At 43.5% G+C, this 24,420-nt stretch overlaps 2 protein-coding genes across 3 annotated transcripts; one reads left to right on the forward strand and one right to left on the reverse strand.

Annotated features, from left to right (window-relative positions):
* Positions 1–736: 736 nt before the first annotated feature.
* On the reverse strand, positions 737–4,174 carry GON7 (GON7 subunit of KEOPS complex). Of its 2 annotated transcripts, none has more exons than XR_006818587.1 (2): positions 3,893–4,050; positions 737–1,621 (listed from the first exon to the last, which is right to left on the reverse strand). XR_006818587.1 is itself a non-coding variant. In XM_046007083.1 (2 exons), exons 1-2 carry the CDS (start codon positions 4,113–4,115, stop codon positions 1,527–1,529), a joined length of 303 nt encoding a protein of 100 aa, XP_045863039.1. In that variant the 5' UTR covers positions 4,116–4,174; the 3' UTR covers positions 737–1,526. The 2 variants fall into 2 exon arrangements, 1 of the variants encoding a protein (XP_045863039.1); XM_046007083.1 differs by having other exon boundaries at positions 3,908–4,174.
* Positions 4,175–4,333: 159 nt separating this feature from the next.
* Positions 4,334–24,192, forward strand: UBR7 (ubiquitin protein ligase E3 component n-recognin 7). Its single transcript, XM_046009942.1, has 11 exons — positions 4,334–4,527; positions 6,356–6,489; positions 7,124–7,184; positions 8,447–8,542; positions 11,705–11,758; positions 11,977–12,082; positions 14,558–14,766; positions 14,928–15,077; positions 15,607–15,769; positions 17,384–17,445; positions 22,008–24,192. The coding sequence occupies exons 1-11, from the start codon at positions 4,378–4,380 to the stop codon at positions 22,098–22,100; spliced, it is 1,278 nt and encodes a 425-aa protein (XP_045865898.1). The 5' UTR covers positions 4,334–4,377; the 3' UTR covers positions 22,101–24,192.
* Positions 24,193–24,420: the final 228 nt, after the last annotated feature.

Raw genomic sequence — 24,420 nt, forward strand, 5'->3', positions numbered from 1 at the left:
AGGGAGAAGCAGGCCTCCTGCAGAGCAAGGAGCCTGATGCAGGGCTTGATCTCAGAACACTGGGATCATGACCCAAGCTGAAGGCAGATGCTTAATGACTGAGCCACCCAGGCACCCCAAGGTTTTTCGTTTTAAATTTAAATTTTATTTATTTGTTTGACAGAGAGAGACACACTAAGAGAGGGAACACAAACAGGGGAGTGCTGAGAGGGAGAGGTAGGCTTCCCTCCGAGCAGGGAGCCCGATAACAGGCTTGATTCCAGGACCCTGGAATCATGACCTGAGCCGAAGACAGACGCTTAATGACTGAGCCACCCAGTGGCCTGACAAACACCTATTCTAAGATTCAATTCATTTCAGAAATAAATCATATAATCTGTAAGGTTACTTTTTTTTTTTTTTTTAAGATTTTTATTATTTATTTGCCAGAGATCACAAGCAGGCGGTGGAGGGGTGGGGAGCAAGCTCCCTGCCCAGCAGAGAGCCTGATGTGGGGCTCCATCCCAAGACCCTGGGATCATGACCTGAGCTGAAGGCAGAGGGCTTAACCCACTGAGCCACCCAGGCACCCCTGTAAGGTTAGTTCTAAGATTCTGTAACTATTTGTATTTCCTTACATGCATGCTACTTGATTTCTTTGCATTTTAGCTACATAAATGAATCAGGAAACATGCACAATAAATAAAAAAAGTCTTCATCCCACTGAGAAGCACAAAGGAACACACACACACACACATTTTAGGAATACATATGTATTTTAAAGGATTCAATTGTACTTCAGTAAGCAAAATCAAAGCATGGATACAGGATGAGAAATAAGTTATAGTCAACACAGACTGTTTAAGTTAAAGACTTATAGATCTGTGTTAATATACATAACATGTTACAGCATAAAATCACACCCAACTTTGCTTTCTTCAGGTACAAGTTAAATATATATTTGTTGAATGGTATCATCTCTGGAGGTCTGAATATTAGGTGTGAGTGGGGATTCTAGGTTTCCTTGGGTCTTTCTCAAGAGCTCATCTCACTCCTTCACTACTTCTCTTCCCATTTTCCTTCTTCTTACACAGAATTGCCATTCTCAAATTTAATATCCAATTTCCACCACTTGCTCGTATCACATGGTTCTTTCGAATGTTATTGTCCAAGAACTGACATGTATTTTTTATGACAAGCAGAAGCCAAAAGATGTAGACATCACACAATTTCATTCAATGGCTATTTAAAAAGTAGAGAACAATAAAAATTCAGTTGCCAACTTAGAGGATTTTATACATCATTAAGTGTTCTATTTTATTTCCACGGTCTGAAATTTACTTCTCATTCAAGAAAACAGATTCATTTCTAAACATTTATTGTATCTTTCTTTGCTGGAAACAGAAGAAACGTTTTTTTCTTTGACAAAGTTGTCCTAGGGGAATAAAACAAATGCTTTTCCAAATTAGAGCACAAGTCTTTCCCAAATGTCACTGTGTGGTAATTCAGATATAGTAGCAGCCTTTAAAATTTCATAAAAGCTACTGTTAAGATGGTGGTTTGGGCCGTTTTGCAGATGGTCCATTTGAGTTAGTTCTGTTATCAGTGTTATTTTCATCTTCTGCATCATCTTCATCATCACCTTTTAAAATAAATATTTGTTGTATGACAATATGTTTGGTGGTTCAAAGAAAGAGACTGCTAAAATGGTTGATAATGCTATTTCAACTTTAAGGGTTAATAAAATCATGCATATAATAGATTGAAGTCTGTATGGTTAAAAAGATTTCAAGAATTTTGGTGTTTGAACTCTTTCTTATCACCTTTTTTGGGAGATAAAATTCATAGACCATAAAATTCACTCTAAGGTATATGAATTATATCTCCAAAAAAAGTGATGATAGATTTTAAATTTTAAAGTGTACAATTTATTGATTTGTTGTATATTCCCTAGGTTGAGCAACTGTCACCACTATTTAATTCTAGAACATTTTCACCATCCCAGAAAGAAATCTCACACCCATTAACAACCACTTTCCATTCCCTTGAGCCACCTCTAATTCACTTCCTACTTCCATAGATTTGTCTATTCTGGACATTTCATATAGATGGAATCATAAAATATGTGGCCTTTTTGTCTGCCATCCTTCACTCAACATATTTTTAAGGTTCATTCACGCTGTAGTGTTTATTGGTACTTCCTTTTTACTGTTGAACAGTACTCCACTGATGGATACACCACATTTTGTTTATCCACATCAGGTGATGGACTTCTGTGCTGTTTCCAATTTTTAGTTATTATAAAAACAGTGCTGCTACGAACATTCATGAATAAGCTTTCATGTGAACGTATGTTTCCAGTTCTCTTTGTGCAGAACTAGGAATGGAATGAGTGGAATTTCTGGGTCTTATGATAACTTTATGTTTAACTTTTTGAGGAACCGCCAAACTGTTTTCCAAAGAAGGTATAACATTCATATTTCCACCAGCAATGCATAAGGCCTCCAATTTCTTCACATCCTAGCCAGCACTTGTCATTGTTCTTTCTGATTACAGCCATCCTAGTGGGCATGAAGGGGTATTTGATTTTTGATTGTGGTCTTCATTAGCATTTTTCTGATGGCCAGTGATGCTGAACATCTTATCATGAGCTCACTGACCATTTGTATATCTCATTTGGAGAAATGTCTATTCAAATCCTTTGCACATTTGATAACTGGATTATTTGTAATCCAATTTCACTACTTAGTACTTTTTAGAGTTCTAACACTTTTCTTTAGTAATTGTTATAATTTTAAAATTTTGGACATTTGTTGAGATAGAATTCCTGTAACACAAAATGCACCATTTCAATCTCTATTACTTTTAACAAAGGAAATTCAAACCTAAGCTTTATGGGGTCTTCACTTAATATACAAAAACATGTTCTCCAATACAAAGATATTATAGACCTGCCATTAGTGGAATAGGTGGCAGTTATTTTTCCAGTAAGTGATGATATTTTAAGAAATGGCTCTAGCTATGTTCCAATGACAACACTTTCAACAGATTAGAGGAGTACTTCTGGAGCCAAGAAACAGGATTCACTTTCAAGGTAGGTGGCAACACCCAATTAACATATTCATGGAACTAATATTGTCTGCACTCAGTATAATGGTCTGAGTTCACATTATCTGTAACTGTCAAGATGTAAACAATATGGGGGAAAAAAGTACAGTACAGTAGAGTTTAAGCCCCTCTTTAGAGGGGTTAAGTCCTGACTCCAGAATTTAATTCTTGGGTTCTTCAGCTCGGGGCAGAAAACGTACCTACCTTTTTTTGTATTCACCTGAATTTCATGTTTCTCCTTTCAAACTGTGCCTTCTAAAATGGGATAGGGGAAAGGAGTCCCTGGGAGTTAGAGCTCCTTAAACTGAAGTCTTCAGAACCTATTCTGTGATAGATGGCAGTCTCCCTAACATGTTTTTAATTTCAACCCCGGGAATGCTCATTTTCATCCTTCAACCCCCAACTCAAAAGTCACGCCCCTTCTCTGAAGCCTTCCTGGGTTCTCTGAAGCCTTCCTGGGTCCTCTGAGCTTGCAGTACTTACAGAGGTCCCTGGGGTCATACTTCTAGTCTGTAGTAAGTGTTTGCTTGTCTAACCCCACCAGCCTGAGAGTTCCACAAGGCCAGGAACTGAGCCGCATTCACCTCATTCTTTTTCAAGAGCAGAGCCCAGTGCCTGGCCGAATACTAGGCACTCAGCATGGTTTTTTGTGGCATAAATGGAAAGAGTCGCGAAAACGCTCAAGTAGAAGCAGCCCAGATAACACAATACCCATTTTTAGTTGGATTCTTCTTCCCCCGAGGCTTTCCCCAAGTTGGCCACTCTACCCGGGCTCCCCTGCCCCGCCCTCCTGTCGCTCCAGCACCTTCTCAGGGCTCACCGTCCATGGCCTCTTCTGGAGCCGCCGCCTCCTGGTCTTGCGCTTCCTGCTGTACCAGGGGGCTGAAGAGCTCGATCACCAGCTCTCTCATCTGGGCCACACCAGACAACAGGCCCTGGAAAGGGTCCGCGTCGCCCGGCGCCTCACAGGGCACCCGCAGCAGCTGCTGCTGCCCATCCAGCCCGACGTACTCGGCCGACAACTCCATGACGACCGCGGAGCTTCAACAACTAGAGCCTGCGAAGTACCATCCGGAAGCGGAAGTCAGCACGCGGCGGGCGCAGGCCGGCGCAGGCGGGCCAAGGGAGAGGGGTGACTTCCGTTTGTCGGGAGTCGTTCCTCCTCCTTCCTTCTCTTCCCTTCTTTGGGATTGGCTGTTTACACTGGGCTCCGCCTCCTCCGGCCACGCCTCCCGCAGCCGCTTTTCCCGCCTCCGCCGGGCAGAGCGGCGGTCCCGCTGACAGTTGAGGATGGCCGGAGCGGAGGGGTCCGCTGGGCGGCAGTCAGAGCTGGAGCCCGTGGTATCGTTGGTCGACGTTCTGGAGGAGGACGAGGAGCTGGAGAACGAGGCGTGCGCCGTCCTGGGCGGCAGCGACTCCGAGAAGTGCTCTTACTCGCAGGTGGGCGCGCGGCCCGGGCCTCGCCTCCCCCGGGCTCCCGCCGAACCTCCTGTTCCCGACCCGCCTTGCCCTATTCCCGCGGTTCGTCGTAGGCTTCCCCGTGCCAGGCCCAGCTGCCCTGAAACCTCAGCCTCCTGGGTCCTCCTTCTTAGCCTGTAGCCAGCAGGCCCCCCTTCTTCCCTTGGTCTTCCTTCGTCCGGTCCCTCAGGATTCTGCAGGCTCTGGCCGTGGGGCCCCTGCTCTTTCCTTCCTCTCCCGTCTCTCCTCGGTGCCTCGGCTGCTTTTCAGAAACCGTCTCCGTGACCTCTCAGATCCCGACATCTTTGACCTTACTTTTCGCGTCCTATGAGTGTTTCTTAGGAAGCGAATGGGAGAGTCAAAGCAGACTTAAAGGAGAGAGCTGTGGATTTGAAAAAGCTCCCCCTGGGCGGGGTTCCTTGACAGCTAATCCTCTACAATTTAGCTTGACAAGCGCTAGCTCGTAGGTTTTTTTTTTTTGGTTTGTTTTTTTTTTTGGCGAGACGAAAAAAGTACAGTGTCTATTTGCATCCCGCCCCTCGCCCCCCATGGAAACAGACCGGAACCGCGACAGCAGGTGGCACTGGCGAAGGAGGGAGGAAAGGAGAGGATTTGCTTGAAGGGTAAATTTGCCATTTGGAAGACGTTATGAATCAGAATTTGAGGGGGTGCGTTGTAGTGTTTGGTGACTCGTCCTGTATTTCTAGGTACAAAAATGGAGCAAGGTGGGTAGAAGGAATCTACTCGGGATGAGAACTGATAAGAAGGATGAGGTTACCCAGACTCTGGGGGATGCGTGGAACATTGGGGGATGAGGCGAGAGACTTGGGGCCGTTATGTGGTGCGGACTGAGCTCATAATACCACTTGTCATCGCTGACCGGTTGAGTTTATCCTGCGCAGTGTGGTTAGATTGTTGAATTAACCTGGTATCTACAGATAGTCCCAGATGTTAGCTGCAATTTTAAAACCTTTGGTCACCACTAAAACAACTTTTTCTCTTAAAAAAAAATGTGTGAAAAAAATGTGTAAGCTTTTCTTGAAATGTAGTTAGCTTTATAAAACAGACTTTCTAAAATTTTTCTTTTTACTGTAGTAAAATATGCGGAAAATCACACAAGTCTATGTGTCTATGGGTTGGGGGAAAAAGTGAACATATGTATGTACCTACTAACTCCCCTCCCCCAGATCAAGAAATAGAACATTAAGGGCATCCTGGAAGCTTCTGTCTCCGTCCTTGCTAGAGGAGGGTAACCACTGTCAAGATTTCTAAAAATATTGCCTGTTTTTCCTCCAACTTTTAATTTTGAAAAAATTTAAATCTACAGGTATGTTGAAAGAATAATATTATGAACACTTGTGTACCTCTTACATGTATTCATTTTTTGCCACATATGTTTTATCTCTCTTTTCTATGTAATATACTTTTTCCCCCTGAATCACTTGAAAATAAGTTGCAGACACAATGACATTCTAAATATTTCAGCATGCACCTCCTAAAGTCAAAAGGATTCTTTCAATGCATTGATTTTCTCTTTGGCAGAGTCACAAGTGTTTTCCAAAATTCTAAGTGTGATACTGCTTACATAAACCTGTACATATTCTCCTATATTTTCATGTGTTAAAATGTTGTGCAGACCAGCTTTTTCTTATTTTCAGCTGGCTGGGAATTTAAAACTATCATTTTAAGAAAAATTTGTATGAAAATGAGCACCAGTATAGGACATATATAATGATTTGAAACATGCAACGGTGTTTTGGTACTTTATTGTGTAATTATTCTCTCTTTCCATTTTGGGGCTGTCTTTTAGGGCTCAGTAAAGAGACAAGCACTATATGCCTGTAGTACGTGCACCCCAGAGGGAGAAGAACCAGCAGGAATCTGCCTAGCTTGCAGTTACGAATGTCACGGAAGTCATAAACTATTTGAGCTATACACAAAAAGGTAAAGACCGTTAGAGATTGGTGCTGAATGCTTTTTAAATGTTTGAATTCTTTCCCACCTGGACTTTTTTTCTTGTTTTTCCATTTAAAGTAGTCGTGCACTGGTCAAATTTAATGTAATTGTTTAATTGGAGAGAACAGTTTTTCCAGAGGGCCTTTTTTTTTTTTTAAATAATTTCACACCCTCTTTTTTTTTTTTAAAGATTTTATTTATTTATTTGACAGACAGAGATTACAAGTAGGCAGAGAGGCGGAAGCAGGCTCCCCGTTGAGCAGAGAGCCCGATGCGGGGCTCGATTCCAGGACCCCGGGATCATGACCCGAGCCAAAGGCAGAGGCTTTAACCCACTGAGCCACCCAGGCGCCCCTCCAGAGGGCCTTTTAAAGTATATTTACTGTATAAACTCAAACTAGTCCTTCTTCTTCTGCCATTGTTTTACTTGTCTGTTTGTGTGTGTGTGATATAAATATTTGTCTCTGTGCATGTTTATTTTATTGTTATATACTTGGAGAAATTTCAAATTGGATACATGAACAACCACCAAGATCACTTTTTGGGCTGTGGTATTAATTTAAAGAGTAACTCATTAGATTTAAAAGAAAAATTAAAATTGGTTTTTCCTCATTTTTTCCAGAAACTTTCGTTGTGATTGTGGGAACAGCAAGTTTAAAAATTTGGAATGCAAATTATTTCCTGTAAGTAAGCACTGTAACTAAAAATGCATTGAAAATAGCTGAGACTGATATTTGCGAAAGTGGATTAAAACTATACATTTTCCAAAAAGGAAGTTCTTTTTTTTTTAATATTTTATTTATTTATTTGACAGATAGAGATCACAAGTAGGCAGAGAGGCAGGCAGAGAAAGAGAAAGGAGGAAGCAATCCCCGCCGAGCAGAGAGCCTCAATCCCCAGACCCCAGGATTATGACCCGAGCCGGGATCATGACCCGAGCCGATGGCAGAGGCTTTAACCCACTGAGCCACCCAGGTGCCCCCAAAAAGGAAGTTCTTATGCTTATTCTTTGCAAATAGGCGAATCAGTATTAGACTGTATTCCATTTTTTATTTTGTTGGAAAACTAACCTGTTTAGAGCCTATATTACAGATTGTAATTAATATGAAATATTTTGGTGGGAATGTTCTTTAAAGTAACTCAGGTTTGATTACGTTGGTTGTGCTCATGGTTTAAGGCTTTTAAAGCAAAGGGTATGACTTTAAAAACAAAAAACTTGCTCATAATGAATGTGAGTTAGATGCACACAGTTTTTCACTGCTTTTTGGCTAATTATACAGTAACGTTTACTGAAGTAACAAAAGCTAAGTAGAAAGTAAGGGATGTTACACTGTCCAGTCATAATTACTATTCCGTTATAATTACTATTTCCCTCCTTTCAAGGTTATTTTTAGACAATTTCCTTGCCTGCTTTTTACCTTCTAGTAACCTAGGAGCTTTGGCGATCATAGCTGGGCATTATGAAATACTTCGAAATTCTAGGCCAATGTTCATTTACATGGGTTGATCATTGATATTTATAATTAACTTTTACCAGCAGTTTGTTATGGACGTATTTGGTTTCCCCCAGTTACTGCAAAGAGGGTATAAAAAAATTAATTTTAACTTATTCTCTGTATCTTGGAAAATGTACCCTTTTAATAGGAGTGAATTCTTTTTCTTGGTACTTTGAAAGCTAAAGACCAACTTTTGGGGAGGAAGTTATTTAATGTAGAAATCGATTGAATGCATGGACTTCATGCAATAGGAAATTTATGGTATGATATTATATTCATGTTATTTATCATGCCTTACAATATTACACTGATGATATATTATAAATAAAATGTATTATATGTCATATATATGATATTTGTATGGTGTTTATGATAATTTATACTTTCATGATACCTGAAATTATAGTCAAAATTAGACCATATTTTATATTGAAATTAATCTCTTTCAGGACAAAGCAAAGATAAATCCTGGCAATAAATACAATGACAACTTTTTTGGATTGTACTGCATTTGTAAGAGACCTTATCCTGATCCTGATGATGAGGTAAGAGAATTAGGGGTTGGTTGGAGGTTAATACCGCCAGCCTTCGCTCCTCAGCCCGTTGTCCAGTCTGGATCTCTGTAGCTGTTAAGAGGGGATTTGGGGATTATGAGAGGATTCTAGGTTTATCCTTTCCTAGGAGTCTGGGCTGGAGCTGTAACTGGTACAGATCTTGACTATTCTCACTCTACACCATGAGAGTGAAATATTGGACAGGACTTTCTCAAGGCCAGCACTTTCTTCCTTCCTCTCTTGTTGCTTGCCTGCTCTGCTCCCCCAAACATTGTCCAAAAAATGATCTTCAACTTCTAGCTTCCCTGAAAGAAAAGAAACGGGGTATACAGACTGAATCCTCTTAAAGATTTCAATAAATACAACATTTTAATATTTTTTAAATTAATTTTATTTTTTAAAGATTTTATTTATTTATTTGACAGATCATGAGTAGGCAGAGCAGCAGGCAGAGAGAGAGGGGGAAGCAGGCTCCCTGCTGAGCAGAGAGCCCGATGCGGGGCTTGACCCAGGACCCTGAGATCACGACCTGAGCCTAAGGCAGAGGCTTAACCCACTGAGTCACCCAGACGCCCAAAACGTTTAAAATTTTTAAAAAAGTATACACAGAATTTAAAAAGAGTTTTTCTTTTTCCTCACTCCATCTTCTTACTTCCTAGATATAACCCGTGTTAACACTTTTGGGGGGATATGTTTTTAGACCTCTTTCTCTGCCCATGTAAGAGGATGTGTGTTTCAGTGTGTAATTTCCTTTTAACAAAAGTGAAAATTCAGTACATTCACTTGTGCAGCTTTTCTCACTTATCAGTATATCATAGACCTTTTTCCACGTGACACCGCACAAATCCACCTTGCTCCCAGGTCACTTCATAATGTGACCTGCTGTAAGTTAGTGACCTAGATGTCCTGTCGCAGACTACTGCTCTCTCATTTCTCGGCATTGTAAAGAAAGCTGCAGTGAACATCCTTATATAGTAATATGACTGAGTGTATTCCTGCGAGCATTAATGGATACCTAGAGGGAGAATCAGTGAGAGACATAGGATACTTTTATTTCCTGCAAAAAGAGTTCAGTCACAAATAGCAGACGGTCGTGTGTTTTTCCCTCTACTCTTGGTAGGCTTACATATTCACAGTCTTTTTACATTTTGCCACGTTGATAGGTGAAGAGCAGTATCTTTTAAAGATTTCCTTCCCTGATCATGAGTGAGATTATGCATCCTACATGAGTTTATTAAATATTTGTAATAACCTGGGGCACCTGGGTGGCTCAGTGGGTTAAAGCCTCTGCCTTCGGCTCAGGTCATGATCCCGGGGTCCTGGGATCGGGCCCCGCATCGGGCTCTCTGCTTCACATGGAGCCTGCTTCCTCCTCATTCTCTGCCTGCCTCTCTGCCTAGTTGTGATTTCTCTCTGTCAAATAAATAAAATATTTAAAAAAAAAAATATATTTGTAATAACCTATCCGAATTGTCTGTTCATAGTCTTGGCCTATATTTTGACTGGCTTTTGTCTGTGTATTTACTGATTTGAAGAAGTGCTTTTATGTTTAGAGAAATTAGCCTTTGCCCTCTTGCTTTCTAGTTATCTTGGAACTGTAATTATTGAACAGAATTATGTAGAGGAACAAGTTGAAGATATCTTTAAGTTAACAAAGATAAAACCTTAAAACTGGGGTGTCTGGGTGGCTCAGTTGTTGGCTGGCTGCCTTCGGCTCAGGTCATGGTCAGTCCCAGAGTCCTGGGATCGAGTCCCAGAGTCCTGGGATCGAGTCCCACATTGGGCTCCCTGCTCAGTGGGAAGCCTGCCTCTCCCTTTCCCACTCCACCTGCTTGTTCCCACTCTCGCTGTGTCTCTCTCTGTCAAATAAATAAATAAATAAAATCTTAAAAAAAAAAACCCTCAAAACTGGATATTTTAAGTTATGGGGTAAAGTGTTATGACACTGAATAAGATGCTGAATAAATTGAACAAGGGAGAAGAAAGAATAGAACTGCTATATATATAGGGGCGCCTGGGTGGCTCAGTGGGTTAAACCTCTTCCTTCGGCTCAGGTCATGATCTCAGGGTCCTGGGATCGAGCCCCTGCATTGGGCTCTCTGCTTGACGGGGAGCCTGCTCCACCCCCCTCTGCCTGCCTCTCTGCCTACTTATGATCTCTCTCTCCTTCTCTCACTGTCAAATGAATAAATCTTAAAAAACAAACAAACTGCAATATATATATATATATATATATATATGTGTGTGTGTATATATATATATATATACACATTCTGTGTGTGTGTGTGTGTGTGTGTGTGTGTGTAGGTCTACATATGGGCATATATAAAGGTATATATGCTTTTTCCCCCTTTAAGAAGTTATAATAGGGAAAAGACAGAACAACATTGGGGTATTAATCAGTAGACTTGAAAGCCTGGAATGAAAGGAAAACCACTCCAGAAAGAGTCTGTGCCCTTTGGTATATTGTTTTCCTGGGGCCAGAATTTCATCAATGATTTAACTAATTCAAGTTGGGGAAATTATTGCTGTCCATATTATCAAAAGACTGTTTATGATATTTACTTTCCAGTTTAAGTAAAATGAAGGGGTTGAAGATGTACATTCTGCATTGGTCAAGTCGTCTTACCTCCCTAGGCCTTGGTTTATGGATAAAATGAAAAGCTGTTCCTTAGAGAGTTTTGTGAGAGTCAGATGCCAAGTAACCGAAGTGAATTTTTTTTTAAAGATTTTATTTATTTATTTGATCGACAGAGATCATAAGTAGACAGAGAGAGGAAGGAAAGCAGGCTCCCACCCGAGCAGAGAGCCCAATGAGGGGCTCGATCCCAGGACCCTGGGATCATGGCCTGAGCCAAAGGCAGAGGCTTAACCCACTGAGCCACCAGGCACCCCCCAAAGTGAATTTTTGATGGTTGCTTCCAAAGTGCTCACCTCAATGTGCCCCTTCTGCAAACCAGTTCCTGGAGAGTGAGCTTCTCTGGCCCTGTGACCTGCTCTTTCTCCCTGCCCCCTTGACTATTGGCCCAGGGAGAGCAGTCTCACAGAATCGGCAGAGAATCATTTAGTATCTGCTTCTACTGTTTGCCAGATTGACTTCTGTGTCCCAGAATTCACTGTACTCATTAACATGCGAACTGCTTTCCACGTTAGATTCCGGATGAGATGATCCAGTGTGTGGTCTGCGAAGACTGGTTCCACGGGAGGGTAAGGAAAGCTTCGACCTTTTAAAGCCCTCGTCTTCACAAAAAGAGAAAAGAGCTTTTCTTTTTGAATGGTGTTATCTTTTACCTTATGATTAGTCTTCTAAAAATAAACTGTAAAGATAGGATCCGTGTTCTGTTGCCGTATTTGTTTATTACATAATGAGGATTTGGGGCAGCTTTGAGACCACAATCAAAATCCTCGGTTTCCTGTATTCACAGCATCTTGGTGCCGTTCCCCCCGAGAGCGGCGATTTCCAGGAGATGGTGTGCCAGGCTTGTATGAAGCACTGCTCCTTCCTGTGGGCTTACGCTGCGCACCTGGCGGGTACGTGTCTCTGTGGTGTCGGGGTGCCCCAAACCCAGGCTCGCAACATTTCTGTGTTCAGTCCGGAATTTTTAGCAACTGTTGTTTTTTTTTTTTTTTTTCCTAAATTTTTTTTTCTAAATTTAAATTCCATTCATTAACTTACAGTGTATTATTAGTTTCAGAGGTAGAGGTCAGGGATTCATCAGCCTTATATAACACCCAGTGCTCATTCCACCCCGTGCCCTCCTTCGTGCCCGTCACCCAGTTTCCCATCCCCCCGCCCCCCCCCCCCCCAGCAACCCTCAGTCTGTTTCCTATGGTCAAGGGTCTTTTAGCAACTGTTTTTACGTCAGAGGAGACCAGAATCAGGGAAAATGGAAGAGAAAGTTTTTGAATGGGACTTTGAAAAATAAATAGAACCAAAATAAGTTGCTCTGAAATGGAATGCTACTGGTTGCGAGGTGTGGGGTGTAATTTGCTACCCAGTGCTTATATTATATTGTATTCAGTATATACTGTAGAAATTGGCCTGAAACAACTAGTCAACTATGAATGGTCTTGAGGCATTAGGTATTTTATTTTACTGGTAATGCAAATGTGTTACTTAATTTATTTTTAGTGGCAGTTACTCATAGTGTCTGCCGCTCTGACCTCATAATGTCTTATCCTTCTCACCTTTAGGGAACATTTTACCATATGAACCACAAACAGCATAGCCATACCTACTCTTGATTTGTCTCAAAGTTCTTTTTTTTTTCTTTAAGATTTTATTTATTCATTTATCAGAGAAAGAGAGAGCATAAGCAGAGGGGAGTGGCAGGCAGAGGGAGAAGCAGGCTCCCTGCTGAGCAAGGAGCCTGATGCGGGCTCGATTCCAGGACCCTAGGATCATGACCTGAGCGGAAGGCAGACACTTCAGCAACTGAGCCACCCAGGTGTCCCTGTCTCAAAGTTCTTAAACTTGGTGTGCCTTCTTTCGTACCCTTTTCAGTCACATCTCGCACTTTCCAGCGGACCTGTACCTATTTCTTATTCATTGGGTTTTCTTCATCGATCCTCCCCCTCTCCCTTCATTTCCTTCCCTGTCAACAGATGGCCCCGTGCCCCATTAAATTGAAATGCATCATCTGACATGAGCTCCCTTATCATTTCTCTTCTCTCTCTTTTTAAAAAAAGATTTATTTTTTTATTTATTTGAGAGAGGGAGAATGCGTGAGTGAGGGGGGATGGGGGCAGAGAATCCCAGCAGACACCCCCGCTATGCACAGAGCCCGACACAGGTCTCAAGACTGAAACCAAGAGTCAGAAGCTTACCCGACTGAGGCTTCCAGGTGCCAACCTTCTCTTTTTGACAGAATTTCTGCCTCTATATCTATCCTTTTTTTTTTCTCTCATAAAGAAAAGCTGGTTGTCTTTTCACGACTACCCTACCACCTGCGTTTGCAGTTAAACCTCTTCCCGCTGCACTCCCTCTTGCTTCTTGACGTATCCCACCTCTTTTTACCGTCTGCGATGTTTTTCTTTTGCCTTTACATATAAAGTGCTTAAGTACTGATTGACATTTTATTTTTTTTATTATTTTTAAATATTTTTATTTTTATTTATTTGACAGACAGAGATCAGAAGTAGGCAGACAGGCAGGCAGAGAGAGGGGAGGGGGAAAAGCAGGCTCCCTGCTGAGCAGAGAGCCTGATGCGGGGGCTCGATCCCAGGACCCTGGGATCATGACCTGAGGCTTTAACCCACTGAGCCACCCAGGCACTCCAGTGACTGATGTTTTAACTTTTGTTTATTTTTAAAGGTTTATTTATTTATTTGAGAGAGAGAGACCAAGATGTCAACAGAGATAGCAAGAGAGAGCATGAACGGGGAGGAGAGGGAGAAGCAGGCTTCCCGCCGAGCAGGGAGCCCAATGCGGGCCTCAATCCAGGACCTTCGGATCATGACCTGAGCTGAAGGCAGACACCTAACCAGTAAACCACCCAGGTGTCCCAAAGATGTATTTAACTAATCTCTACACTCAGTGTAGGGCTTGAACTCATGACCATAAGATCAAGTTGCATGTTCTTCTGGCTGAGCCAGTCAGGTGCCCTGTGATTGACCTTTTTTTTAAAAGATTTTATTTGTCAGAGAAAGAGAGAGAGCACAAGCAGGGAGAGTGGCAGGAAAAGGGAGAAGCAGGCTTCCTGCTGAGTAAGAAGCTCCCTGATGCGGGACTCAGTCCCAGGACCTGGGATCATGACATGAGCCAAACTCAGACTGAGCCATCCAGCGTCCTGTGACTGACATTTTTAAATGAACTGTTCAATTACTTGAACTCTGGGTTAGGTAGACATAACCTAAAAAAGAGTTGATGATTCCTTTCTCTTTATTCCAGAGAATAAGGTTGACTCTTTTTCCAGATTCTGAAATTTTTTATAATCAGACTAAGTGATTTCACTGTTTAATAATAATCTGTGGATATGTGTGTGTTTCTTTTCACTGAACCCGCAGTAACCAAAGTATCCGCAGAGGATGACGGGTTGGTGCTGAATGTTGATGGAACAGGTGATCAGGAAGTCATCAAACCCGAAAATGGAGATCACCAAGATAGTAGCCTTAGAGAGGATGTTCCAGAACATGGAAAGGATGCGGTCCAGGAAGTCAAAGCAGAGCAGACTAATGAACCATGTGCCAGCTCTAGTTCTGAATCTGATCTCCAGGTAACATATGAAGCCTGAGCCATAAAAGAAATAAAGTGTAAGCAAAATTAATTCTGGAAGCTCCGTAGGATTTCATGCCTAAAGAAATTCTTCTGTATAGCCTAAGCTCTGGAAACTGTGATAGTGTAAAAAACACATTTCAAAATTTCATTTCATTTCAGACAGGGTTTAAGAATCAGCATCTCAACTCGGAATCACAGTCTGGCTGCAGACTTCAAGAGCTTAATGCTAAGCGGTTTGTAAAGAAGGACACCGCCACCTATTGGCCCGTCACCTGGCGCAGCAAGTTATGTACCTGCAAAGACTGCATGGTGAGTTCTGGGTCAAGGTCACCGTTAAGTTACCATGTTTGTTATGGACCGAGGCCACAAATAGGGCCATCTGGAAAATATATTTGTGAAACTGTTGCTAGGACTGTAGAAACTTTGAAATATTTTATATTAAGCAAATTTATGTAATGCTACTTGCTGTCTGACTGCTTGTGGGAGAAATTAGGCATTATGTAGCACTTTTTATTCGCTTATTTTCAGTCTAGTGGAAAATAGAAGTTCTTCTCTTTTTTATATCATAGAATTTGCTTGGAAATAAAAATTCCCCTGAAAGTTACATTAAGTCTGTCGTTTTTAAATGAAGACCCTGCAACTCCTACTGGGAAGTTGGGAGATTCCTGAGAGAGATTTGGGCAGGAAGAATAAATCACTCAAGTGTTTCTGTACTAAAGACTCAGGTTTTCTGGCAGTTAACCTGAAAACATTAAATAAATTTGTAGTGATTCTCATGAAGTTGACTTTCTGAGAATAACATACAGTTCTAATGGGACACTGGTTTTATTTTTTGAAGAAAATGTATGGCGAGCTAGATGTCCTGTTCCTGACAGATGAATATGACACAGTTCTGGCTTATGAAAACAAGGGCAAGGTCGACCAGGCAGCTGACAGGAGAGACCCTTTAATGGACACCCTTAACAGCATGGACAGAGTCCAGCAAGTGGAACTCATTTGTGGTAAATGCTGTTTGAACAAAAATTCACAAAGCTCATAAGGTTTCCTTCACTCTTAAAATACGTTTAGTGAGCACTTAATTGTTGTTTTCATTTAATACAAACAAGGTTTGAAATTGGAATTATAAAGTAGCCTTCAATTACACTTGGCTGATTGTAGTGTTGCTGGGCATGCAGCGGTTGTTACCACTGTCAGAATTACGTGCTAGAAGCATTAGGTGCTTGAGAAACCTTAAAAAGTGTGCTTTTTTGATTCATGGTAGATGTATGAGTAAGGAACAATAGAAAATCAGTATCTTTCTCCATCCACTGAAATAGTTTGCACTGAACATTACCCATCCTCCAGGAAGCCACTAGAGGGGGAAATACCCCAGCCCTTGCTGGCAGACCTTTACAGATGGTCCCCCCGTGTGCCCAGCTGATTTTGGTCATTTCCATCCCAGCTGGTCTCTGCTCGGGTACCACCCCTTCAGAGGCAGTCACCATTTCTGTCTTTCGTTTTTAACTGTTTGATGAATTTCCTTTGCCTCTGGTAGGCTAAAAGCTTTTCGAGGATGGAGGCTGCATCTGAAAGATTTCTGTGGCCCTCAGGGGGCCTCATACATAACAGGAACTATTAAGTGAGTGAATGAGTCCTAAAACCTAAAGTTTGACAAGCCCAAGATTATTTCAACTACTAGGATTCCAAAGAGATAGGAAGCCCTTTAAAAAATTCTTAGCTGACAGGGTGTCTGGTGGCTCAGTCGTTAAGTGTCTGCCTTCAGCTCGGGTCATGATCTCAGGGTCCTGGGATCGAGCCCCACATGGGGCTCCCTGCTCGGAGGAAAGCCTGCTTTTCCCTCTTCCACTCCCCCTGGTTGTGTCCTCTCTCTCTCTCTGTCTCTCTCTGTGTCAAGTAAATAAATAAAATCTTTTTTTTTTTTTTTTTTGTAAATAAATAAAATCTTAAAAAAAAAAACAAAAAACCTTAGCTGGGGCACCTGGGTGGCTCAGTGGGTTAAGAGTCTCCCCTTGGCTCAGGTCATGGTCCTGGATTTCCAGAATCGAGCCCTGCATCCTGCTCCCTGCTCAGCGGGGGAGTCTGCTTCTCCCTCTGCCCCTCACCCTGCTTGTGTTCTCTCTCTCTCTCAAAATAAATAAGTAATCTTTTAAAAATTTTAAAAATAACTTAATCTTTTTGGGCCTGAGGTTTTATTTTGGTTTTGGTTTTTTTGGTGGTTGTTGTCGGTTGGTTGGTTTTTTAAAGAAATAGGATCCTTGATATCAAAATGAAAGAACTCAGGAGAAATTGGGAACAAGTTTCTTATTTATTTATTTACTTATTTATTTAGAGAGAGAGCATGAGCAAGAGGGCCAGAGGTAGAGAGAATCTCAAGTGGACTCTGTGCTGAGCGCAGAGCCCGACGTGGGGCTCGATCCCATGACCCTGAGATCATGATCTGAGCCGAAACAAAGAGTCACCCAGGCGGCCCATAGGAGCACGTTTCAATGCAGGTTTCACTTAGAGAAAAATTTGAACTATTAACATACTCAAATGTTAGTGGGAAAGAAGTACTTTGTTTCTAAAAGTACATGACTTGTCTCATGTTTACTACCTTTTTTGTTGTTTTGATTTAGAATACAATGACTTGAAGACCGAACTTAAAGACTATCTCAAGAGATTTGCTGATGAAGGCACGGTATGTCGAGTTAAAGAACTTTAATCATAGCCCTGTATGTTCTGAATAAACTGTTTATTTTCTTGGAGGAAGAAATGACCATGTATCTTAAACTGGAAACTTGGGAGGTGAATGCAGGCAGAGTAAGGGAAATCTGTGAGAGGTGGGGAAAGCAGGGCCTGGCCATGCTGGAAGTCCTTCCCAGCCCTGGGCTGTCGGGAATGAGGGGCGGAGCGGCCATACAGGGTCTGGAGAGAGTTCGTGTAGCCAGAGAAGGCCAGGACACGAGCCGTCCTGATTCTGCCCATCCTGACCTTTAAGAGGACATCCTTGGAGGAGGAAGGAAAAATGACCAGGCAAGGAAAAACTAATGCCAGACCCCTCCCTCTCTTTGGATTTTGGATTCTATAGTTTAGAATAAAAGAACTTCAGAATTGTGGCTGAAACATTTTTCTTGCTCATAAGAGAGTCTATATACTTTTAAGGGTGACACTGATTCTTAAAATGTGGGATCTTCAAAACAGTCTTGCAGGTGAATTTACAAGGACTTCCTAGCTCTTTACTGTTCATACATTTGTGACCGAATGTTCTTCTGAAATACTTTTCTGCCCTCCACAGGCAGATAGAAACAAAATTTAACTTTTCTTTTGTCCTTATGGACGGTTTGCTCTGCTGTGCGCAGACACAGAAATCAAGTCAGGTGTGTCTGGCGGCTGCCGGGGAAGTGTGCTGAGACTTGGTCCCTTGGAAGGAGTCTTTGCTACCCTGCTTGAGGCCACTTTCTCCTCGCTCATAAATGTGGCAAGAGCTTGGAGCTGCCGGCAGATCTGGACAGGGTCCCAGCGCTGCCTTTCTGCATAATGAGTTGTAAAGTCAGAAATTAAGAGTTTTCGGGGCGCCTGGGTGGCTCAGTGGGTTAAGCCGCTGCCTTCGGCTCAGGTCATGATCTCAGGGTCCTGCGATCGAGTCCCGCATCGGGCTTTCTGCTCAGCAGCAAGCCTGCTTCCCTCTCTCTCTCTCTCTGCCTGCCTCTCTGTCTACTTGTGATCTCTCTCTCTCTGTCAAATAAATAAATAAAAAATCTTTAAAAAAAAAAAAAGAAATTAAGAGTTTTCTATTTAGTAGGCGTCTCATTTTTTAGAGAATGTTCTTCGTTCTCAGCCTCCCGCCTCTCAGCAGTACTTAAACTGCAGTCATTCCTGTTCTCTGGTTAATGTAGACTCACGCTTCTCTCTCGCTAGACCTGAGAATGTTCGCGGGACGCTTGGGTACCTCGGTCAGTTAAGCATCTGACTTGATCTTGGTGCAGGTCTTAATGTCGGGGTCATGAGTTCAGCCCCACTTTGGGCTCCATGTTGGGCTCCATGCTGGGCGTGGAGCCTGCTTAAAAAAATAAAAACTAAAAATGTTCACAGGGATAACTGTTTCAATCTTGGCACTGTTTTTTTTTTACTGAAGTGTAGTAACACACAATTTTATATTGGTTTCAGGTGTCTTAACCTCTGCAGTATTCATGGACATTTGAGGTCTTTCGTATGTGTCAGAGCATGTGTGTTTTTTGTTTTCGTTTTTGTTTTTTAAGATTTATTTATTTATTTGACAGAGATCACAAGTAGGCAGAGAGGCAGGCAGAGAGAGAGAGGAAGGAAAGCAGGCTCCCCGCTGAGCAGAGAGCCCGATGCGGGGCTCAATCCCAGGACTCTGGGATCATGATCTGAGCCGAAGGCAGAGGCTTTAACCCACTGAGCCACCCAGGCGCCCCAGCATGTGTGTTCTTGATCTTATCTCGTACCTTCTGCTTTTGTGCAGTTTGTGGTCACAAGGCCCTTTATTGATTTTACTACGCACACTTGAAATCTCGTAAAAGAAAGGACAAGCGATTTTATTCAAGGTTTTCTCCCGTGTCTTCAGTATATGGATCTTTGTCATCACTAGAGCTGCTTTTTATGAATCTAAGATCATTTTTTTTTGGATCTGATGTGATGATTTAAGAGGACAATATGTTTTTTAATTGTTTGTTCCATGACATGGGTAACTAGACCTTTACAAAAACAAATAGAACCTTAAGCTGCAATAAGGTTCCTCTGCTTTGGCTGTGTTTGTCCCAGATAAGTTGTAGATGTTCTCAGATGAGGGACTGCCTTTTCTTTTTTTTTTTTAATTAATTAATTAATTTTTTCAGCGTAACAGTACTCATTGTTTTTGCACCACACCCAGTGCTCCATGCAACACGTGCCCTCCCTATTACCCACCACCTGGTTCCCCCAACCTCCCACCCCCACCCCTTCAAAACACTCAGGTTGTTTTTCAGAGTCCATAGTCTCTTATGGTTCGGAGGGACTGCCTTTTATTTTATGTTTGTGTTTGACTATAAAAGAAAGCTTCCTTAGAAACTACAGAATGTCTGAGACAAATCGGTAAAATGATTTATGATTGATCCCCAGTATTTATTCTTTAGCATTTCTACTCTGCGTGTTGGCTGTGACCGTTTGAGGTCACCTCACTAAAATTGCGCACTCTAATTTTCATGCCTTTAGGTCACCTCTCCCAACCACCTTGAAGGAAAATTGCTTTTCTTTTATTGCCTTTCAGTATTTAGTGTTGGTGATCCGGCGTAGGGACAGTTCCTTCAAACTGGAATTTCCAAGTGTCCTGTATATTAGCATTTTGTAAGTGTGAATGAAGTTCCAAGCCATTTAGCAAATAGAGTAGAGCTTTGAGCTTCAGCGTCTCGAGTGGATCGGCCACCCAGAGCCCGCATCTGTTACAGGTTCTGATTCTTTGCTGCGTGACCAGCTGTCTCAGCCTTGGTGCTTGTGAAGCGGGCATATCAGTTACTGGTCTGTGTTGTTCTTCCGCTTAGAGGATTAATAAGTATCTTATCTTACCCCAAGGAAGGCATCAAGTTGGCATGGCTGTCTGTGGATGTCCACAGCACCTACCTTGGGGAGTAAGGGGGAGAGTTTCACTTTATATGCAAATATTTATCCATTTTCTTACCTTTTCCCCTCTCTCCCCCTTGCTCACCTGCATTCCCCGGGCTTGCGTTTTCTCTTTCCCTCCCTCTTCCTGCCCCGCCTTCATTCTTCCATAACAGTAAGAATATGTTACCTCTGTAATTAAAAACTTAATTCCTGGGGTGCCTGGGTGGCTCAGTGGGTTAAGCCTCTGCTTTCTGCTCAGGTCATGATCCCAGGATCCTGGGATCGAGCCCTGCATCAGGCTCTCTGCTCAGCAGGGGGCCCACTTCCCCTTCTCTGCCTCTGCCTGTACTCTCTCTGTCAAGTAAATAAATAAAATCTTTAAAAAGAAAAAAAAAAAACTAAACTAAACTAAATTCCCAAATCTGTCTGTTTTGATGGACTTCGGGTGGCAGTTAGGTCAGAGCAGCTGGAGGTCAGATCAGCTGGCTAGACATTGGGGTGAGCCAAGGACTCCTTCTAGGTTGTCCCACTTTCCTTTTCATCCATATTGTCTCTTTGCCTTATTTTCTTATTTCTAATATTTTATTTTGCTAATATCATAAACACCTTTGTACGATGCTCCAATAATCCTTTTTCCAGTGAGATGGAAGATGAGTTTCTCATTGCATGGAATGGATAGCCCATTTCCTAAGAGTAGCGCTTCTTTATTTTTGGTCAGTTATTCTTTTCATGTAGCAAACGTTTCTGACTTTGGACTCATGGAGAGGGCAGAGTTTTTTCCAGTAAAGAAGAAAACACAAATCTCAAAGCAACACAGACTTTGTTTTCTTTGGGCTCTCACACGGAGCTTGAAGGACATTCTCAAGACACCGTGTGGTCATGAGAGAAGGCGGTGGTCGTGGGAGACCTCCAGGGTGCTCAGTTGTATGCTGACTCTGCCAGTTTCTTTTCAACTAATGGTTTTTGTTTTTTTATTAGAGACAGAGGGAGCACAAGCAGGGGGAGGGACAGAGGGAGAGGCCAAAGCAGGCTCCCCACTGAGCAGGGAACCCAGTGCGGGGTCTCAATCCCAGGACTCTGGGATCATGACCTGAACCAAAGGCAGACACTTAACAACTGAGCCACCCAGGCGCCGGCAGCTACAGTTTATTAAGAACTTGGGGCGCCTGGGTGGCTCAGTGGGTTAAAGCTTCTGCTTTCGGCTCAGGTCATGATCTCAGGGTCCTGGGATCGAGCCCCGAGTCGGGCTCTCTGCTCAGCAGGGAGCCTGCTTCCCCCTCCCTTTCTGACTGCCTCTCTGCCTACTTGTGATCTCTCTGTCAAATAAATAAATAAAACCTTTTTAGAAAAAAAAAGAACGTACTCTGTGCCAGGCCATGTTTCACAGGCGTCGAACCTGATCTGCTCCTTGAGCAGCGCTTTGAGACAAGTGCTGCTTCTCTCTCGCTCTGTGTGACGAACCCCGGGTGGGGACTTGCCCTGCCCTTCTTCTTAGCTGTGTGACCCCGACCAGGCCCACGTCTGTGAGATGGAGCCATGGAATCAATTCCACATTAAAAGCATTCTTAGCAGCAGGATCTTTCGCCTGTAAATATCGTGACCAGTTACTGCCCTTCCGGCATGCACAGCCCCTTCCTAAGCCGTGTTTTTCATCAACAGGTAGTCAAGAGGGAGGACATCCAGCAGTTCTTCGAGGAATTCCAGTCCAAGAAGAGGAGGCGAGTGGACGGCATGCAGTATTACTGTAGCTAGAGCGGAGGCCGCGTACCGAGCCCGGAATAAAAGGCGTATCTCACACCTGGTCCTGCCCCGGCCTCGCGCTCCCTCCCCTCCCTAACCACAGTAGCCACAGCGTGGGTGCCAATCGCCCGGCCAGCCCCCTCCGCCTCCGCCCAGCGCAGCTCGGCGCTCGGACCACAGGCCCGCCGCCCCACCACCGAGTAACCCCCAGGTTATTTGCTTCTGAGTTTTAAGGAGTTTGATTTGGTTTTGAGAAAGTAAACTGGTTTCTTTGCTAAAGATATTTTCTTTAACTCCTGAACGTATCTTCCCTGCCGCAGAGCTGTTGTCTCCAGGGACCTGCTCTGCGGGGCACGGCAGGAGCCTTCTTCCTGTCTGCCAGAGCCCCGCTAGGTCCCTCACCCCTCTGATCGTGGTGCCTTGGGTCAGCGCTTCCTCAGGCCTGGTCTCTTCTCCCACATCCCTGCTTTCTCCAGTGTGCTCACCGCAAAGAGGTGTCTTGAAACTTGCTTCTCCCGGGCCCAGCCTTCAGCGGGGCCGAGGGCCGATGGTTTTTCTGGGCTGGATGTTGTCGCAGGCAGGGAGGTTGGCTGAGCTCAGGATCGAGGAAGCCAACCTTTGTTACGATTTTTACTAATAAATTTCAAGTGAAAATTTCGTTCACAATTCTCTTGGCACTAGAATATTAGCATTTCTGTACTGTAGTGCTCACAGGGCTTCCTGGAGAAAATTCGCCAGTGTACCAGTCCCTTTTCTGCTGCCTAGAAAACAGACCGGCTACTACCCTGTGAAATCTTGGTGGTTTACAGAGTCCTCTGGATTTCTTTATATTATCAGGGATATTCATAAGCGTATAGTAAAAAACGGACCTATTTTGATATTGTCCTGTTATAGAAATGTTCTTAGAACCCCAGTAAATTATTATTTTTCCCCTAAAATCTGTGTTGAAGAAAAAAGATACTGGTTTAGCTTCCTTGTAGCGAGCAGGGCAGTGAGTGTCCTGTTTCGGAAGAGGCAGACGGCGTGTGAGAGATTCCCAACTAGGCCCTAGGCTGCACGAATGATGAGCTTTATGTAAATAAAAGTTAACGTCCACAGCTGGTTCTCTAATGACCATGAGATCTAGTTTTGAAGAACCTTCTGGACGGTTGTATAAAACCCCATATTTGAGGGGAAGTCCTTTCGATTGGTATGAAAGCGCTTTACAGCCCTGAGTTCATGTGGAGAACGCCTTTGATAAACACGGAGCCTCCGTTGCTCTCCCTCGGGAGCGACATGGTCTCTGCTGACAAGAAATGGCACACTTTAAGGTATGTGACTCTAAGCCTCAGAGGCTTTGGGGCCGCAAGGGAGCGTTAATTTCCCTCTGTGTGTCCAGCCATGGCCAATACCAGTCCCTGGATGAGATGAACTTGGCCTAGAGAACATCGGGACCTCAAAGCAACGGTCCAGCCCCTGGTTTTCTGCATCAAGACTCCTAATTCCAGATCCCCATGAGGAGCGGTGTGTGGAGCTCAGGGAGCCTGTGGCCACAGGACATGTTTCTGTGCCCTGAGCTGGTCTTGTAGAGAGGCTAGGTTGCCAGACCGGGGGCATCTCTGCGATGGCGGACAGCTGGGGACCCTCGTCTGAGTCTGAGGACTTGCACCTGTCCCATGCAGGCTCGCGCCTGGACGCTGTGGTGGCCCGCAGGGTCTCCGCCTTCCCAGCGTTGGCTCCATTGGCCTTGAGGTTTCTGGCCTCCCAGGACCGCCACGGAGGCCGCGTGTTCCCGGCCGGCACAAAGTACACTCCTCCCGGGGCTGAAGGGCTCCTCCAGAAAGGTACTGACCCTTCTTTTACATTAACCAGAAAACCTCTTTTTTTTAAACCTATGTTCACAACTAGTTTTCTTACTGACCGCGACAGACTGTCTCTTCTTGTGGAGACGGATTTTGGTCAACGTGTGGCAGTTGACATAAATGCATGTTTTATGGAAGACAAGAATATGGTGTCAGCTGCTCGTAAGGAACCCTGGCATCGTATGTGCGTCTTTGTAGAATTGTTGCTGGACTTACAATGACATACTTCAATCAGGTTTCTGTAAAATTTAAATAAAACCGGTTCAACAAAATAATGGCGTTACAGGTGGTTCTTAGTCCTATTTAAATGTGCACAGCGCCGCCCTCCCCGGCGGTTATGAGGGAAATGAATGGTGTGCGACTCTAGCAGCCATTCCCGCCCTGGCTGGCGCCCTGCTCCAGCGGAGGGGCTGGGGAATTTCTCTCCTGCTCTTCTAGGAGACGTGGCCTGCGTGGAGGTCTGCCAGCAGGGGCCCCCACTGGCTTTAGAA

This window comes from Meles meles, chromosome 6 (assembly GCF_922984935.1).
Source record: "Meles meles chromosome 6, mMelMel3.1 paternal haplotype, whole genome shotgun sequence".
NCBI lineage: Eukaryota > Metazoa > Chordata > Mammalia > Carnivora > Mustelidae > Meles > Meles meles.

Coding starts and splice junctions, on each gene's coding strand:
- GON7 (XM_046007083.1), bottom strand. CDS start 4,115: ATGGAGTTGTCGGCCGAGTACGTCGGGCTGGATGGGCAGCAGCAGCTG. Junction 1,622..3,907: donor TCCAGAAGAGGCCATGGACG/GTGAGCCCTGAG, acceptor TTATTTTAAAAG/GTGATGATGAAGATGATGCA.
- UBR7 (XM_046009942.1), top strand. CDS start 4,378: ATGGCCGGAGCGGAGGGGTCCGCTGGGCGGCAGTCAGAGCTGGAGCCC. Junction 7,185..8,446: donor TGGAATGCAAATTATTTCCT/GTAAGTAAGCAC, acceptor AATCTCTTTCAG/GACAAAGCAAAGATAAATCC. Junction 8,543..11,704: donor ATCCTGATCCTGATGATGAG/GTAAGAGAATTA, acceptor TTTCCACGTTAG/ATTCCGGATGAGATGATCCA.